Below are 18,959 nucleotides of genomic sequence, written 5' to 3'. Positions count from 1 at the left end.
AGTTGATAGTCCCATTACTTTTGGCCCCTTAAAAAGTGGGAGGCACATTTAGAAACTGTTGTAATTCCTACACCATTCACCTGATTTGGATGTAATTACCCTCAAATTAAATCTGAAAGTCTGCAGTTAAAGCACATCTTGTTTGTTTCATTTTAAAGCCATTGTGGTGGTGAATAGAGGCCAAAATCTGAAAATTCTGTCAATGTCCCAATATTTATGCACCTGATTGTATATATATATATATATTTGGATAAATACACAATTTTTTGTTATTTTAGTTGATTACCAAAACATATTCAATTTACAGTTCTATAATGAATATGGTTTAAAATGCAGACTATCAGCTTTAATATGACGGTTTTCACATCCAATTTGGAGGAAAGGTTTAGGAATTACGACTGTATAATATGTAGCCCCCTTTTTTCAAGGGACCAAAAGTATTTGGACAATTGATTTAAAAGCTGTATCATGGACGGGTTGTGTATGAAATACCAGCAGTCAGGATGCCTGCTGTCAAAATGCCAACGCTTGGTATCCCGACAGGGGTTGGGTAAGTATACTAACCCTCTGTCACAACCCGTGTTTGCCCAGATCTGGAGCAGCATTCTTTGGACAGATGAAACTATGATTAACCTGTATCAGAACGATGGGAAGAAAAAAGTTACTTAAAACTTAATGAGGGCATGTAGTTAAAATTACGAGCTATGCAGAGTTGTGAGTATGCATAAATGAGGGATGGACACCACAACCATCGATATTCCTAAATCGATGGAAATTTTTTTCATTCGATGCTAGGATTGCCATGGTTTCCAGAATAATGCTGGTCTCTGATGGTTCATCTGATTTTATCTAAGCAAATTCAGCAGCATAAACACAGAAGCGGTGTCCCCACACAGCTCCTTTGTGAATGAACACCAAATAACAATTGATGGTTAAACCACTGACTGGTTACTTTGTGATAGCTACATGCCATACCAAGCATTACTACGCCTCTTTTCCATGGCATTTCAAGCACCAAGAATAGGGCTGGTATAAGTGAGCTAGAAAAACAAGTGTATGTTATAGCAGTGATGCGGTTATACAGATACAGGGACTGATTATAGGCAGGACGGTTGCCCGCAGGTTTCCACACAGCCATTGACCTGATGGTGCCTATTTAGGTGCCCAGACCGTGGTCCCAGTTCCTACTTGCCACAGTAAGGAATCCTTATTCGCCTGAATGTATTAATCCTCAGTCCCTGGAACAGGGGCTGGATAGGAGCCCATTCCGGCGTTCACTTTACTTTCTGCATTGGCCAGCTACACATACATCGACGGGACCGGTATGGAATACCGACAGCATAAGTATTTTTACTGTTTACTAACCTAGCCCTCCCTTAGGAGTGCCTAACCCTAACCCCTCCTTCCCCAGCCTAAGTCTCCCAGGGGGTTGCCTAACCCTAACCTCCGCCCCGGGGGTGCCTAACCCCCACTTCCCCTAGCCTAACCCTCTCGGGGGAAGGGGGGGTGCCTAACCCCCCCCCAGGAGCCCCTAGCCTAACCCTCCCCCCACACGGCTGTCCGCACCCGCCTTATCTTCGATCGGTATGCCGGGCGTTGGGCTCCTGGCGTAAGTAAAAGGACAGGCATCACGATCTCGACGCCTGTCATTAGACCCCTGCCAGGATTAAACAGTTGGGATGCCGACGGTCGGCATCCCAACTGCCACCACGCATCACTGACCAATGGCACATGTGGATCCCTCTTCCGATTAATTTTACGAATGTAGCCCATAGACTACAACAGGCTAATGGCATTAGCTGCCTGGGTCTAGCTTCCAAATTCTTTGCAGTCCAGAGCTTGGTAAAGAAAACTATGGGGGCTGTATCTGCTGACAGAAATGGAGGGACAGCAGCAGATATCAAAGAAATCTGTTATGGTACATCCAGGAGATCCTTTTATAATTTAATAGGCCTCTATGTACAACCATGGCCAAAAGTTTTGAGAATGCGACAAGTATTGTTTTTCACAAAGTTTGCTGCTTCAGTGTTTTTAGACCTGTTTGTCAGATGTTACTATGGTATACTGAAGTATAATTACAAGCATTTCATAAGTGTCAAAGGCATTTATTGACGATTACATTAAGTTTATGCAAAAAGTCAATATTTGCAGTGTTGACCCTTCTTTTTCAAGACCTCTGCAATTTGCCCTGGCATCAACTTCTGGGCCACATACTGAATGATGGCCGCCCATTCTTGCCTAATCAATGCTTGGAGTTTGTCAGAATTTGAGGGTTTTTGTTTGTCCACCCGCCTCTTGAGGATTGACCACAAGTTCTCAATGGGATTAAGGTCTGGGGAGTTTCCTGGCCATGGACCCAAAATTTCGATGTTCTGTTCCCCGAGCCACTTTGTTATCACTTTTGCCTTATGGCAAGGTGCTCCATCGTGGTGGAAAAGGCATTGTTCATCACCAAAACTGTTCATGGATGGTTGGGAGAAGTTGCTCTTGGAGGAAGTTTTTGTACAATTCTTTATTCATGGCTGTGTTCTTAGGCAAAATTGTGAGTGACCCCACTCCCTTGGCTGAGAAGCAACCCCACACATGAATGGTCTCAGGATGCTTTACTGTTGGCAGGACACAGGACGAAGACTTTTGGAGGATGGTCAGGTGTCAAGAAGGGCAGCAAAGAACCCACTTCTCTCCAGGACAAACATCAGGGACAGACTGATATCCTGCAAATGGTACAGGGATTGTGCTGAGGTAAAGTTATTTTCTCTGACGAATCCCCTCTCAGTTTGGGGCATCCTGTAAAACGCTTGTCCGGAGAAGGAAAGATGAGTGCTACCATCAGTCCTGTGTCATGTCGTAAAGCATCCTGAGACCATTCATGTGTGGGGTTCAGGGGAAGAACTATGGGAGACAATGGAGGCGCCTGCCGCCGGGCTCCAGCTCTGAAGTGGCACCTCTTCCATTGTCCACAACATATTCACCCTGCTTAGGGCTGTAACTATGTACCCGGCGTGTACTATCTCGGCTGCCCAATACATGGCACCCCTTCCCGGCACCTGAGAAGCCACCATACACTAGTGGAGAGCTCCATATCTGCATGTGAATTGCTACAGTATCAGCGGCTGTGATGGGGGGGGGGAATCAAATTATAACTTGCCTCTGGGCGTCTGGGACGAATTTACGCCCCTGGTGGGTTGCTTCTCAGCCAAGGGAGTGGGCTCACTCACAGTTTTGCTTAAGAAAACAGCCTTAGCTATAAGGCGCACCTAATGCAGAGAAGAGCAGCCTGGGGGTGCGTTGTATTCTACAGCTAGAGGTACAGCCCCGCCCGAGGAGGAGCACAGACCTCCGGTCCAGGCCGGCTCACACCCCGGGATGTATACAGGGAGTACAGATCACGGGACATTCCAGCAGCCAGCATTCGATCCCTGCTCCACATTCCTACAGAACGAGTCGAGCCCCGCTCCGCGCCACTGATTGGCCGACGGAGAGCGACGTTTGCCTGTGATAGGTTATCCAAGTACACCATAGAAGCTGTCTATTGGTCCTTCGCTGCGGTGACGTAGCCGGCAGCTGTTTTCCGGTTCCGGTTGGGTACGGCCCGGTTCGGTTCGGCTGCGGATGGCAGAGTCCGGGCTGAGTGCTGGAAAAGACCGGAACCGGAGCCAGCACGGGGTGGAGCGGGTGAGATTGTGTATGTCCGTTCTTATAGGAAATATGCATCAGCCACACACACCACTGATAACAGAGAGCAGTAATTGGTGTATAGGGGGAGCAATCACATATACAGAATGTACCCCCTGTGTCACCCACTCCCTGACACTGACCACCCCTGTGTCACCCACTCCCTTGCACTGACCACCCTTGTGTCACTCACTCCCTGACACTGACCACCCCTGTGTCAGCCACTCCCTGACACTGACCACCCCTGTGTCGCCCACTCCTGACACTGACCACCCCTGTGTCAGCCACACCCTGGCACTGACCACCCCTGTGTTACCCACTCCCTGGCACTGACTATTCTTGTCACTCCCTGACACTGACACTGACCATTCCTGTCGCTCACTCCCTGACACTGACTATCCCTGTGTTAGCCACTCCCTGGCACTGACCACCCCTGTTTCACCCACTCCCTGGCACTGACCACCCCTGTATCAGCCACTCCCTGACACTGACCATTCCTGTCACTCACTCCCTGACACTGACCATTCCTGTGTCTCCCACTCCCTGGCACTGACTACCCCTGTGTCACCCACTCCCTGGCACTGACCACCCCTGTGTCAGCCACTCCCTGACACTGACTATTCCTGTCACTCACTCCCTGACACTGACCATTCCTGTGTCTCCCACTCCCTGGCACTGACCACCCCTGTGTCACCTACTCCCTGGCACTGACTATTCCTGTCACTCACACCCTGACACTGCCCATTCCTGTCGCTCACTCCCTGACACTGACTACTTCTGTGTCAGCCACTGACCACTCCTGTGTTGCCCACTCCCTGACACTGACCATCGCTGTGTCACCCAGTCCCTGACACGGACCATTCCTGTCACTCACTCCCTGACACTGACCACCCTTGTGTCACTTACTCCCTGACACTGACCATTCCTATCACTCACTCCCTGACACTGACCACCCCTGTGTCAGCCACTCCCTGACACTGGCCATTCCTGTCACCCACTCCCTGACACTGACCATCCCTCTTGTCACCCACTCCCTGGCACTGACCACCCTTGTGTCACCCACTCCCTGGCACTGACCATTCTTGTCACTCACTCCCTGACACTGACCACCCCTGTGTCACTCACTCCCTGACACTGACCACCCCTGTGTCAGCCACTCCCTGGCACTGACCACCCCTGTGTCACCCACTCCCTTGCACTGACCACCCCTGTGTCACCCACTCCCTGGCACTGACCATTCTTGTCACTCACTCCCTGCACTGACCACCCCTGTGTCAGCCACTCCCTGGCACTGACCACCCCTGTGTCACCCACTCCCTGGCACTGACCACCCCTGTGTCACCCACTCCCTGGCACTGACCATCCCTGTGTCACCCAGTCCCTGACACTGACCATCCCTCTTGTCACCCACTCCCTGGCACTGACCACCCTTGTGTCACCCACTCCCTGGCACTGACCACCCTTGAATCACCCACTCCCTGGCACTGACCACCCCTGTGTCACCCACTCCCTTGCACTGACCACCCCTTTGTCACCCACTCTCTGACACTGACCATCCCTGTGTCACCCACTCTCTGACACTGACCATCCCTGTCTCACTCACTCCCTGGCACTGACCACCCCTGTGTCAGCCACTCCCTGGCACTGACCACCCCTGTCTCACCCACTCCCTGGCACTGACCACCCCTGTGTCACCCACTCCCTGGCACTGACCATCCCTGTGTCACTCACTCCCTGGCACTGACCATCCCTGTGTCACCCACTCCCTGACACTGGCTTTTCCTGTCACCCACTCCCTGACACTGACCATCCCTGTGTCTCCCACTCCCTGGCACTGACCACCCCTTTGTCACCCACTCCCTGGCACTGACCACCCCTGTGTCACCCACTCCCTGGCACTGACCACCCCTGTGTCACCCACTCCCTGGCACTGACCACCCCTGTGTCACCCACTCCCTGACACTGACCATTCCTGTCTCAGCCACTCTCTGGCACTGACTGTCCCTGTATCACCCACTCTCTGGCACTGACCGTCCCTGTGTCACCCACTCTCTGGCACTGACCGTCCCTGTGTCACCCACTCCCTGGCACTGACCACCCCTGTGTCACCCACTCCCTGGCACTGACCACCCCTGTGTCACCCACTCCCTGACACTGACCATTCCTGTCTCACCCACTCCCTGACACTGACCGTCCCTGTGTCACCCACTCTCTGGCACTGACCGTCCCTCTGTCACCCACTCTCTGGCACTGACCGTCCCTCTGTCACCCACTCTCTGACACTGACCGTCCCTGTGTCACCCACTCCCTGACACTGACCGTCCCTGTCTCACCCACTCCCTGACACTGACCGTCCCTGTCTCACCCACTCCCTGACACTGACCGTCCCTGTCTCACCCACTCCCTGACACTGACCGTCCCTGTCTCACCCACTCCCTGACACTGACCATCCCTGTGTCAACCACAGGGACGTCTCACCCACTCCCTGACACTGACCGTCCCTGTCTCACCCACTCCCTGACACTGACCATCCCTGTCTCACCCACTCCCTGACACTGACCATCCCTGTGTCAACCACTCCCTGGCACTGACCATCCCTGTGTCAACCACTCCCTGGCACTGACCATCCTTGTGTTAGCCACTCCCTGGCACTGACCACCCCTGTGTCACCCACTCCCTGACACTGACCATCCCTGTCTCACCCACTCCCTGACACTGACCATCCCTGTCTCACCCACTCCCTGACACTGACCATCCCTGTGTCAACCACTCCCTAGCACTGACCATCGCTGTGTCACCCACTCCCTGACGCTGGCCATTCCTATTACTCACTCCCTGGCACTGACCATCCCTGTGTCACCCACTCCCTGATGCTGGCCATTCCTATTACTCCCTGGCACTGACCATCCCTGTGTCACCCACTCCCTGACGCTGACCATTCCTGTGTCAGACACTCCCTGTCCCGTCACCCACTCCCTGGCACTGACAATCCTTGTCATCCGATTCCTGACGCTGGCCATCCCTGTGTCACCCACTCCCTGACACTGACCATTCCTGTCACCCACTCCCTGACACTGACCATCCCTGTGTCACTCACTCCCAGACACTGACCACCCCTGTGTCACCCACTACCTGACACTGACCACCCCTGTGTCACCCACTCTCTGACATTTCAAACACTCTCTGACACTGACCATCCCTGTCTCAATCACTCCCTGACACAGACCATCCCTGTCTCACCCACTCCCTGACACTGACCATCCCTGTCTCACCCACTCCCTGACACTGACCATCGCTGTGTCACCCACTCCCTGACGCTGGCCATTCCTATTACTCACTCCCTGGCACTGGCCATCCCTGTGTCACCCACTCCCTGACACTGACCATTCCTGTCACCCACTCCCTGACACTGACCATCCCTGTGTCATTCACTCCCAGACACTGTCCATCCCTGTGTTACCCACTACCTGACACTGACCATCCCTATGTCATTCACTACCTGACACTGACCATCCTGTGTCACCCACTCTCTGACATGTCAAACACTCACTGACATTCCTGTGTCAGCCACTCCCTGACCATCCTTGTCATCCAATACCTGACGCCGACCGCCCTGCTGCGTCACTCCCTCCCTGACGCCGACCGCCCTGCTGCGTCACTCCCTCCCTGACGCCGACCGCCCTGCTGCGTCACTCCCTCCCTGACGCCGACCGCCCTGCTGCGTCACTCCCTCCCTGACGCCGACCGCCCTGCTGCGTCACTCCCTCCCTGACGCCGACCGCCCTGCTGCGTCACTCCCTCCCTGACGCCGACCGCCCTGCTGCGTCACTCCCTCCCTGACGCCGACCGCCCTGCTGCGTCACTCCCTCCCTGACGCCGACCGCCCTGCTGCGTCACTCCCTCCCTGACGCCGACCGCCCTGCTGCGTCACTCCCTCCCTGACGCCGACCGCCCTGCTGCGTCACTCCCTCCCTGACGCCGACCGCCCTGCTGCGTCACTCCCTCCCTGACGCCGACCGCCCTGCTGCGTCACTCCCTCCCTGACGCCGACCGCCCTGCTGCGTCACTCCCTCCCTGACGCCGACCGCCCTGCTGCGTCACTCCCTCCCTGACGCCGACCGCCCTGCTGCGTCACTCCCTCCCTGACGCCGACCGCCCTGCTGCGTCACTCCCTCCCTGACGCCGACCGCCCTGCTGCGTCACTCCCTCCCTGACGCCGACCGCCCTGCTGCGTCACTCCCTCCCTGACGCCGACCGCCCTGCTGCGTCACTCCCTCCCTGACGCCGACCGCCCTGCTGCGTCACTCCCTCCCTGACGCCGACCGCCCTGCTGCGTCACTCCCTCCCTGACGCCGACCGCCCTGCTGCGTCACTCCCTCCCTGACGCCGACCGCCCTGCTGCGTCACTCCCTCCCTGACGCCGACCGCCCTGCTGCGTCACTCCCTCCCTGACGCCGACCGCCCAGCTGCGTCACTCCCTCCCTGACGCCGACCGCCCAGCTGCGTCACTCCCCCCTGACGCCGACCGCCCAGCTGCGTCACTCCCCCCCTGACGCCGACCGCCCAGCTGCGACACTCCCCCCCCTGACGCCGACCGCCCAGCTGCGTCACTCCCCCCCTGACGCCGACCGCCCTGCTGCGTCACTCCCCCCCTGACGCCGACCGCCCTGCTGCGTCACTCCCCCCCTGACGCCGACCGCCCTGCTGCGTCACTCCCCCCCTGACGCCGACCGCCCTGCTGCGTCACTCCCCCCCTGACGCCGACCGCCCTGCTGCGTCACTCCCCCCCTGACGCCGACCGCCCTGCTGCGTCACTCCCCCCCTGACGCCGACCGCCCCTGCTTCACATTCTCCATGACGCCGACCGCCCCGGCTTCACATTCTCCCTGACGCTGATCTTTCCTGTCACACACTCCATGACGCCGGCGTTCCCTGCGTCACCCACTCTGACGCTAACCAACCCTGTCACATGTTCCCTGACACTATTGGTCATCCCTGTCTTACACTCCCTGATACTGATCGTCCCATACACACCCTAATAGTCACCATGTATCTAATACGCCCTGTAATGGATTATCCTTTTATTGGTTTACATTCCCAGACACTTACCTTGTATGCCACATACTCCCTGTCACTGACCAATTTTTTTTCAGCACGCATTAACTGACACTAGGAGGTATATTTACTAAAGTGCAGGTTTTTAGTAGTGGAGGTGTTGCCCATAGTAACCAATCAAAAGGTGCTAGATAAATGTTAAGTAGAATCTGATTGGTTGTTATGGGCAACATCTCCATTTCTAAAAACCCGCACTTTAGTAAATATACCCCCAATACTAATAATCTTCTCTTTGTCTAATCACCAATGTATGCTTCCTGTTTAATCTATTGTTAAGTGCACGCTCTGGTGGATACATTTGGTAAATTTACTAAAAGTTGAGTTTAATCGATTTCATATCAATGTTGTGTTTCTGGGACTAAATGACACATTTGCTAACAGACCATTTTAGATTTTTTTTTAAATGTTAGTAAAAAAAATGTGTGATTTAGCCCCAGAAACACAACATCGATTTAGATCGATATAAATCGACCTTTAGTAAATTTGCCCCATTGTCTTCATGGCTCACTCACTGGCAGCGGTACATCTTTTCTAATTATTAATGATCTATTTGGGAACGTTGGGGTATAGTGGTGGTCCTGGTGGAGTGTCCATAAATCCTTCTCCCTGTACTTTTCCCTTTTTCAACTTTATTTTACGGGATCACAGCTGGAGGTACCATACCTCTTTCCTTCTCTGCTGCCATGGAGGGCAGTGACAGGGTTTCATGTGTACCATCTGCTTGCTGGCAACTACTACACCACCATGCACTGGAGGAATGACTATTAGGTAAGTGCACCCTCTCCCATACCTGGAAAACAGTCTATTTTTGGGTTTGGCTCGGGTTCCAGGGGACTGTACCTATTAAGGGTACAGACCACAGGGTATCTGGGGTTGGGTCAACTGGGACTTACTGACAACAGTTAAACCCCAATAGAGATTAAGATGGGCAGGTGGTAGCTTTCTTCTGGAAGGCTGCCATCTTGGGGTTGGATCCTGGTGGGAGGTGTTTTCTCCATATATATGCACTTCCTCCTTGGCAGGCTCTTACACTCTGAAGAAGCATGCTAGACGCAGCAGCCATATTCTGAGGTCCAACACTCCCCTTTTATACCCTGTCTGTAGTGAGTCACCAGATTTGGGGGTATGTTTTTTTCAGACTGGTTAGTTGCCTCAGTTTAATTTGATCTGTGGGCTTGGATGGGTACAGGATGCCGGCACTCGGGATGCCAACGATAATAATCCTGACGCCGGCATCCTGACCAGGTTAATATTCCGACACCTAAAGGTAAGTACTCCTAACCCCCCTCCCTCCCCCATAGTGCTTAAACCTAACCCTCCCTCCCTGCACCCTAAAACTAACATCCCCCCAGAGCCTGACCCTAACCTTTTACCCTAACTCTCCCTCTAACCCCAGTACTTACCTTTGGGATTCCGGCAGTCGAGATGCCTGCGCCGGTATTCTGATCCGCCGGAATCCCAGCGGTCAGGATTCTGACCGCATCCCCTGTGGGCTTTCTTGCAAGTTCACTATCATTTTTCTGGTTGTGTTCTTGTTGTTCTATGAATGTTAGTTAATTTTCTGCTGCATCATGTCACAAGAGAACATAGGCTGCGAGGGGAACTTCTATTGCAGGATTTAACCATCCCAGTCACCACTCTTATTTCCGGCGGGATAATCAGGTGTTTTGGTATTTGCGCAGTCTGCTAACCTGAGAATCAACTGTTGCCCATGACAGGAGGGTGCTGCATCCATCCAAGCTGATGGGACCATCTTGGGCCAGTCCATGGCTGATGCCATTGCTCATCTTTTACAGTTGGTATTTAGCTCCTGGGAGTTTAGTGTGGGTTCCCTTGACCCAGCTGATCCAAGGGGAGGCTTCAGTTACAGTCTTTATTCCCCCAAGTTTGGTTGACCAGGAGAATCTGGGTACCTTAGCAGCTGCTCAGGCAGAACCGACTTGGTTTGAGGTTTGCCTCATCTGGGCAGGGATTGATTCCTCCTTGCCAAATACTTTGAAAGTCCTGGCTAATTCCTGAAAGCATGAGTGACTGCCTGAGCTTCAGGCATTGTATTAGTTAGGATCTGATGTTTCAACCCATACGGAGGGCTAAGTGGCGCCTGATTCAGACTTCCACTCATATCTGAGAATTAGACCTTTTGTCAGCAGTGGTTGTCCAGTTCTACCACCATTCTTTAAGGATGCATTCCTTTAAAAATGGCACAGATTGGGAGGTGAAGGACTTTCTTAATTCCATTTTTGTTGCCATTGTGTCCTTAGTTTGGCCTGTTTTTGCTTCCACATCAGTGATTAAGGTGTTATACAAATGAATGTATAGCGCTCTCTGAGGGCTCACAGAACTAGGGCAGAGTTGCTTAGCTTTGTGGAACTGTCTCAGGATTGCATTGGAGGTTGTGGGTGATGTGACTTTTGATGGTGGTCATGATAGTGTGAGAATTTCTATGTTAAATGGCTTTGCACACTAAAGTCTGTGAATTAAGTACTAGGAAGCAGATGTGGAGTTTATCCCTTTCACACTGAGCCTCTGACCCAGGATATCGCCGGGGCAACCAGGTCCTGGCTTGGTGTGAAAGGGTCAACCTGGGTTGTGTATCTCTGGTCCTTGACCCTGGTTATGACCAGTTTGAAAGTAGCTGCAACTTGCGCCCTAGAAGTGCTGCTTTGTCCTATTCCTAGGTACACGCAACCTTTATCCACTGAAAGAAAGACAAAACAAATTGGAATAGTCCACAAGCGCTGTCCCAATAAAAATTATTCAATTAATACGACTGAAGTTCTTTCTTCTATACAGTCTTTTCCAATCCTGTCCAGCACTCTGTTCTCTTTCTTAACTTTTCCACTTCCCACTCCAATATGGATATAATTCACTATAAATAGGTGAACGACATTCACTGCAAAGGTTTCTTCAATGCTCCCCCTCAATACGCAAATTCCATTGAGTTCCTTCACTTTCTGATTAATGGAAAGATACTCACCAAAAATAAACTTGTTACATTCCCCAAAAGGTTTCTTTTACTCCTTGGTCCTCCCCACCTGGAATCATCAGGTTCACACAGGCACCAAGTTCAGGGCTGTGCGCCAGCTGCAGGGTTCTTTCAGGGGCTAGATAAGAAAGTATACAGCAGTGATTTGAATCACACTTGTGTCGGAGACCTTCTTGCAGCAACAATACCTGGCCACAGCAAACAGCACTCCTGGCCCGATTTCCCACACACGGATTATCCACAACCTTGAAGTATATTGTTACTCCAGCTTTGCAACGTCTCCAGAAGAAGACTGTCTTCATTCAGTGTCCCTAATGGATAACTAAGAAAAGAGTATTTTTAAACTTATGTGAAAAGTCCTTTGGGGGACACTAGGTGCACAGCCTTTATACTCTTGTTCTTTGTTACGTTTCTTGTTTAGCACTTTAAGAGGAGGTTGGTGTTCTTCACATCCTTGTTCATTCCTTTATCCTGTCCTGTGGGACTTTGTAAATGTAACTAAGGCTTCCCAGCAGGCGAGGGGTATAGTGGGGAGAATCTGTGGACAGGTGATAACATTTATAGTAACTTCACTCCATCAGGACCACTACTATAAGCATATAAATCATCACATGGCTATGTTGTATATCTTATCTTACCCTGACAAATAGGTTAATATCTGTGACGCACAGCTACAATACATGCTCATAATTCTGTATGTAAAGCATTCCATGACCCCTGAGATACCTTTTGTTTGGTTTTAAACTCAGTAACTCGTGTGTTTTGTGTGTCAAATATTCCCTGAAAAGGGCAACTATCTGATCCAATGCTTTTACCTTGCATTTACTTCCTAAATGATGGCTTGAGACAAGCATGTATGTATGCCCTGCTTGAGCAATCCCTGTCTGAGAGGACATACTGGCACTTCCCCAGCTTTTGGAGAGACAATGGTTCCCTAATTTTAATATTGACACTGTCACTTAAGAAACACAAAGCACTTGTGTCACATTGAAGGCACCAAGCAGCACTTTGTAATATTCTAATGTGATGATATATATATATATATTTTTTTTATTATTATTATTATTTTTTTTATTAGCTACACAAAGTCCAATACAAATAAAGAAAATGTTTTATGACCAGTAATAACAAATTGACACTTGGAATGTATTTCCCATTTGTAACATTCTGACACATTGCCTACTCTATGGAGAGTCCTATCAATTAAACAAGATTTGAATAGACAGTTTGTGATTAAAATGCTCTGATTTCTTGCCATTAAAAATATGTAACAGTACCTGTATTTTGTAAGTTGAACCATTATTAGCCTAATTCAAAGACAGCCTACCAATTCATTAAGTACCGTTGGTCATAATTTTAAGCAAATTTGTGTGTTATTAACATCGGGACGGGGGGGGGAATAATGAAGGGGTGCACTGCAGAGCATGGGGGTGTCCAGTAATCCGGGGCAAGGGCTGCAGGGTGGATGTTGGGGCTTTCATTGCCTGGAGCGCTTGCAGGGATAAAAGGGCTGGCTAGGACCTGTAGTGCCATGGTTGAACGTAGCGGCAGGGGATGCGCTATTAACAGGCAGCGTCTTAAGCTGGACGACTTATTATTGCCGGAGTGAAGATGCGCCTAGGTCCAGGCATCTAGGAATAACGGGGGGAAGGGGTTAATGAAGGGCTGCACTGCAGAGCATGGGGGTGCCCAGCAATTTGGGACAAGGGCTGCTGGGTGGATGTTGGGGCTTGCATTGCCAGGAGTACTTGCAGGGTTGAAAGGGCTTGCTGGGACCTGTAGTGGCGGGGATGCGCTATTAGCAGGGCAGCATCTAGGATGTATACCTTTTAGTATTGTCTAACTGTAATGTGTCGATCATTTATTTGTCGATCTATTAACTGTCGACCTATTTAGTTTCGATCTAGGAAGCATAGGTCTATTGTTACTGTCGGACTTTACATTGTCTAACTATTAGTTGTCGATCGAAGTACTGTCGCCCTTATATACCTGTCAATCTTAGATATTTGCTATTACATATTGATCTATTGTCAAGTTTGACTATATTACAGTCTAATGTTACTATTGATCCACGGTAAGTCGATCTACACTCCCTGTCTAACTAGCGTGGTCGACCTGATTATTGTCTATCTAGACACGGCCGATCTAATGATCCACACCCATAAAATGTGTGCTTGCCTGTAATTTAACCAGTGTAAACCACACAATATCAACAGTGCACCTTGTGTTGAACAGGTGACCTAGATTTCCATTAGGGAATATAGTTTGCAGGCAAGATAGCTGCATTGGCAGATATCTGGTCTTGTCCTATACTTTAATGAATAAAAACGGTTTAATATTTAATTGCAAAAAAATATATATGAAAGGACCAAAGGAAACTGGTGCTGTGCTCCGTCTTCTAGTTATATCTTGGCTAGATAACATCCTGCATGTCTTTTAAATCCCTTCTGAATTTCAAGGAACACCTCTTGTGTACAAATATTGATTAATAACACGGACAGGGCCCCCCCTCTCCCCCAAACTACAATGCTGTGAATTTTGAAAAATACAATATTTACTACTGTCCCTGGTGAGTGCACTCTTTTCTCACAAAGAATGTGTGTGTGTGTGTGTCGCGGTGCACTCATAGAGGGAGCAGGGCATACCTTTAGTCAGAGGCACTGCATGGAGGCTCAGGTCTCAGGGTCCAGGATACCTTCCAATCAGCAGAAGCAGGGAGCCCCGATAATCAGCGGCAGCCGGACAGCTCAGTCACCACGATCACCCCCGCCCGACTGCCTTCACGGAGCACAGCATATGACAGATGCTGTTCGGCATGATGGTGCGGCGGCCACGGTCCGATGCTGCCTAGCCCGACCCTTACACATAGCCTCAAGGGATTTGTAGTTAATTTTTAACTGCTCAGAGTCTGAACTATGGAAGATAAACTACAAATCCCATGTGCCAGTGCTACTCTTATTCATTCCCTGGCCGGCTGACTGGGTGCCTTGGACTCACAGGTGAGTGGTGACCAATCCGTGCGTGACTACTGGGTGCAGGGGGAGCGGTGGGCCCTGGAAGCAGCCCGGGCCCCATAGCAGCCGCACCCCCTGCACCCACGGTAGTTACGCCACTGCATGTAAGGTAAGTAAAAGAGGATGTCTTACCATTAATTCTGTTCTATGTACTCCATGGCAGCCATACTGTGGATGGAATGTAGTTATCAGATCAGCGGACGTCATGCCTCTGAATCCTGACACTGAAAGTCTGACACAGGACTTAAGATAGGCGTCGAAATACTGATGCCTATCTTAATCCCGATGCTGGAATCCAGGAGGATGACAGCCCGAACGAGGTAAATCCGGGGTGCATTTTGTGCTAGCCTCCGGAGGGGGGGGGGGAAGGCTTAGGCACCCCTAGGGGGAAGGTTTAGGATTAGGCACCACTGGGAGAAGGTTAGGTTTAGGCACTAACGGGGAGTGTTAGGGTGCAGGTTAGGTGGAAGAAGGGGGAAGGGTAAGTATACCAATCATTGAGATACCACTGTCGGTATTTTGAAAGGAGGTATCCCGACGGCAGGCATTACATACCGATTCGCTGTGGATTAGTAACCCTTTCCCACAGGATAGAGACAGGGAAAATTATCACATCGCCAACTTCCTCTGTATAGACTCCCTTTACCCCATGTCTTTTCCGACTTAGGGCTTTATTCAATTAGCCGCGAAAAGTAGGACAAGTTTCGCCTGTCCGACTTTCCGCCTACATCACGTGTTTCACAAGCGAAAACTTATCGGGCGCACCCCCACTATCCACCATACTCAATTCCAAAGGACACAAAATGCGTCCCGGCGATACTTGAACAGACGGGAAGTGCTGTAAAAAATGGGGAAATCAGCCTGACACCCCCCAAAGAAGCACTAACATTGGGGATAAATATAGATACCCCTGAATAGCCCCCATAAAGGTATTTGAGGGTACTTTAGTGCTGTCAATTGCTTCTAATTAGCGTCTTTGCACAAGTGGTGAAGAATAGCATAAAGCATTTTTTTTTTTTGCAGAAAATAAGTAGTACTGTCAAATTTGGGGTACTTGAAAATGGGTGCAAGCATGGTTTAAAACCGCTAAAGTGAAGTTTTGAAAAACACTCCTTCAGCAAGCACCTGCAATCATAAAAACACCTCCCCCCATACTTGCTGACCCCCAAAAGTCTATTTCGCTACTTTTTATATTTGTACCCCATCTTTGTACTTTTTGTCCCCCTTTTTCAAAGTGCTTTTTATGGGGTGTTCCTCAATTTATTTTAGGGATTTTTTGACACAGTTATACTTTGGGGGACTGTCCCAAGGGTGCTGAGTGGTTTCCCGATGTTTGCACCCCAAAACCCCAATTCTGCACTTTTTTCCGCCTGCTTTCAGAGGCGAATCTGTTCCGTCAGTTACATTGCATTGATTTTCCGCGTATGCGAAAAGTCTTTGGAATTTAATATGGAGATAAGTTTCCGCCTGGCGAAATGAAGTCATCCGCGATACTTTTTCACGGAAAGCGGCTTTTCATGTCTAATTGAATACGGCCCTTAGATTAAACCAGATCTCTCATAGAAAAAAACAAACTGGGTGGTAATTTGCAGGCTGCCATGGAGTACTTCAAAGAAACAGAATTACTGGTCATTCCTCCATGTCAGCTATACTACGGAATGTATCCAAGTAATAAATAGGGAGGGCTATAAATAAAGAGCCAGGACTATGTCCAGTCCTCCATGTCAGCTATAATATGGAATGTATCCCAGCAATAAATAGGGGGGGCTATAAATAAGACTATGTCCTGTCCTCCATATCAGCTATAATATAGAATGTATCCAAGCAATAAATAGGGAGGGCTATAAATAAACAAAGACTTCAAGGTATATACTTATGTACAGTCAGGTCCATAAATATTGGGACATTGACAGAATTTTCATATTTTGGCCTCTATTCACCACCACAGTGGCTTTGAAATGAAACAAACAAGATGTGATTTAACTGCAGACTTTCAGATTTAATTTGAGGGTAATTACATCCAAATCAGGTGAACGGTGTAGGAATTACAACGGTTTCTATATGTGCCTCCCACTTTTTAAGGGGCCAAAAGTAATGGGACAAACTAAACAATCCTAAATCTAACTTTCACTTTTTAATACTTTGTTGCAAATCCTTTGCAGGCAATTATAGCCTGAAGTCTGGAACGCATAGACATCACCAGACGCTGGGTTTCATCCCTGGTGATGCTCTGCCAGGCCTCTACTGCAAATGTCTTCAGTTCCTGCTTGTTCTTGGGGCATTTTCCCTTCAGTTTTGTCTTCATCAAGTGAAATGCATGCTCAATCGGATTCAGGTCAGGGGATTGACTTGGCCATTGCATAACATTCCACTTTTTAGCCTTAAAAAAACCTCTTTGGTTGCTTTTGCAGTATGCTTCGGGTCATTGTCCATCTGCACTGTGAAGCGCCGTCCAATGAGTTCTGAAGCATTTGACTGAATATGAGCATATAATATTGCCCGAAACACTTCAGAATTCATTCTGCTGCTTTTGTCAGCAGTCACATCATCAATAAACACAAGGGAACCAGTTCCATTGGCAGCCATACATGCCCACGCCATGACACTACCACCAGCATGCTTCAATGATGAGGTGGTATGTTTTGGATCATGAGCAGTTCCTTTCCTTCTCCATACTCTTCTCTTCCCATCACTCTGGTACAAGTTGATCTGTGTCTCATCTGTCCATAGGATGTTGTTCCAGAACTGTAATGGCTTTTTTAGATGTTGTTTGGCAAACTCTAATCTGGTCTTCCTGTTTTTGTGGCTCACCAATGGTTTGCATCTTGTGGTGAACCCTCTATATTCACTCTTGTGAAGTCTTCTCTTGATTGTTGACTTTGACACATATACATCTACCTCCTGGAGAGTGTTCTTGATTTGTCCAACTGTTGTGAAGGGGTTTTTCTTCACCAGGGAAATAATTATTTTGTCATCCACCACAGTTGTTTTCCATGGTCTTCCGGGTCTTTTGGTGTTGCTGAACTCTCCGGTGCATTCTTTCTTTTTAAGAATGTTCCAAACAGTTGATTTGACCACACCTAATGTTTTTGCTATCTCTCTGATGGGTTTGTTTTGATTTTTCAGCCTAATGATGGCTTGCTTCACTGATAGTGACAGCTCTTTGGATCTCATATTGAGAGTTGACAGCAACTGATTCCAAATGCAAATGTCACACCTAGAATCTACTCCAGACCTTTTACCCGCTTAATTGATAAAGAAATAACGAGGGAATAGCCCACACCTGTACATGAAATAGCTTTTGAGTTGATAGTCCCATTACTTTTGGCCCCTTAAAAAGTGGGAGGCACATATTGAAACTGTTGTAATTCCTACACCGTTCACCCGATTTGGATGTAATTACCCTCAAATTAAATCTGAAAGTCTGCAGTTAAAGCACATCTTGTTTGTTTCATTTCAAAACCATTGTCGTGGTGAATAGAGGCCAAAATCTGAAAATTCTGTCAATGTCTCAATATTTATGGACCTGACTGTAAATGAACAAAACATGTTTTTTATATCGTCGCCCCTGCTGCTGCCTTGCAGAGATCCTTCACCAGTACCTGAACCTGAGCTGACACTGGCCCTGATTCAGAGCCGGACGCTCTGAAAGAGCGTTCGCTCTGAATCTGGGCATTTTTTTTTTTGTGCGGCCTCCTGGCTGCTCGCATAGCTGTGGGTGACCACCCACAGCTATTGCGAGCGGCCAGGATGACGGTCGCGATGGTCAAGACCATCGCGACCATCGGGGCTTGCGACGAGACCCTTCTGGTAGGGTCATGTGGCCGCAAGCCCCAGAGAGCTTCTGGCTCTAATAGAGCCGGAAGCTCTCCCACTGACATCACTGGTGTCAGTGGGGCCTCCCACAGACGGCAGGCGTTCGCATGGGAACGCCTCCGTTTGTGAAGCCACCCCCACGCCACGCCTACAAAACGGGGCGAGCTGTCGATCAACATCAACAGCCGCCCCTTTTGTAGTGAGCCACGGAGCGAGTGCTATTTGCGCTCGCTCCGGGGCTCCCGCACGTGTGCACTGGGCCACCGTCGACCTGCTTGTGAGCGGGTCTGAATCAGGCCCTCTGTCCCTTGTTGCTTGTGCCTTGAGGACATCTGGTCTTTTTTATAGATGAA

At 49.7% G+C, this 18,959-nt stretch overlaps 1 protein-coding gene across 5 annotated transcripts in view; it reads left to right on the top strand.

Annotated features, from left to right (window-relative positions):
* The first annotated feature begins 3,509 nt into the window (after positions 1-3,509).
* The window catches only part of LOC148517010 (AMMECR1-like protein), a 58,364-nt gene continuing 42,914 nt past the window's right edge, over positions 3,510-18,959 (top strand). Inside the window, exons 1-2 of one of the 5 annotated variants that reach the window (XM_088479194.1) lie at positions 3,510-3,675; positions 9,439-9,558. In XM_088479194.1, the coding sequence (XP_088335320.1) occupies positions 9,497-9,558 (62 nt within the window). In that variant the 5' untranslated portion in view covers positions 3,510-3,675; positions 9,439-9,496. Of the gene's footprint in view, positions 3,686-9,438; positions 9,559-18,959 lie in introns of all 5 variants that reach the window. The other 4 variants (XM_088479190.1, XM_088479191.1, XM_088479193.1 and 1 more) reach the window with 4 other exon arrangements.

The sequence above is a fragment of the Taudactylus pleione genome, unplaced genomic scaffold (assembly GCF_031769625.1).
Source record: "Taudactylus pleione unplaced genomic scaffold, aTauple2 ptg000229l, whole genome shotgun sequence".
In the NCBI taxonomy this organism is placed as follows: Eukaryota; Metazoa; Chordata; class Amphibia; order Anura; family Myobatrachidae; genus Taudactylus; species Taudactylus pleione.
This window is presented reverse-complemented; position numbering and strand designations above follow the sequence as displayed.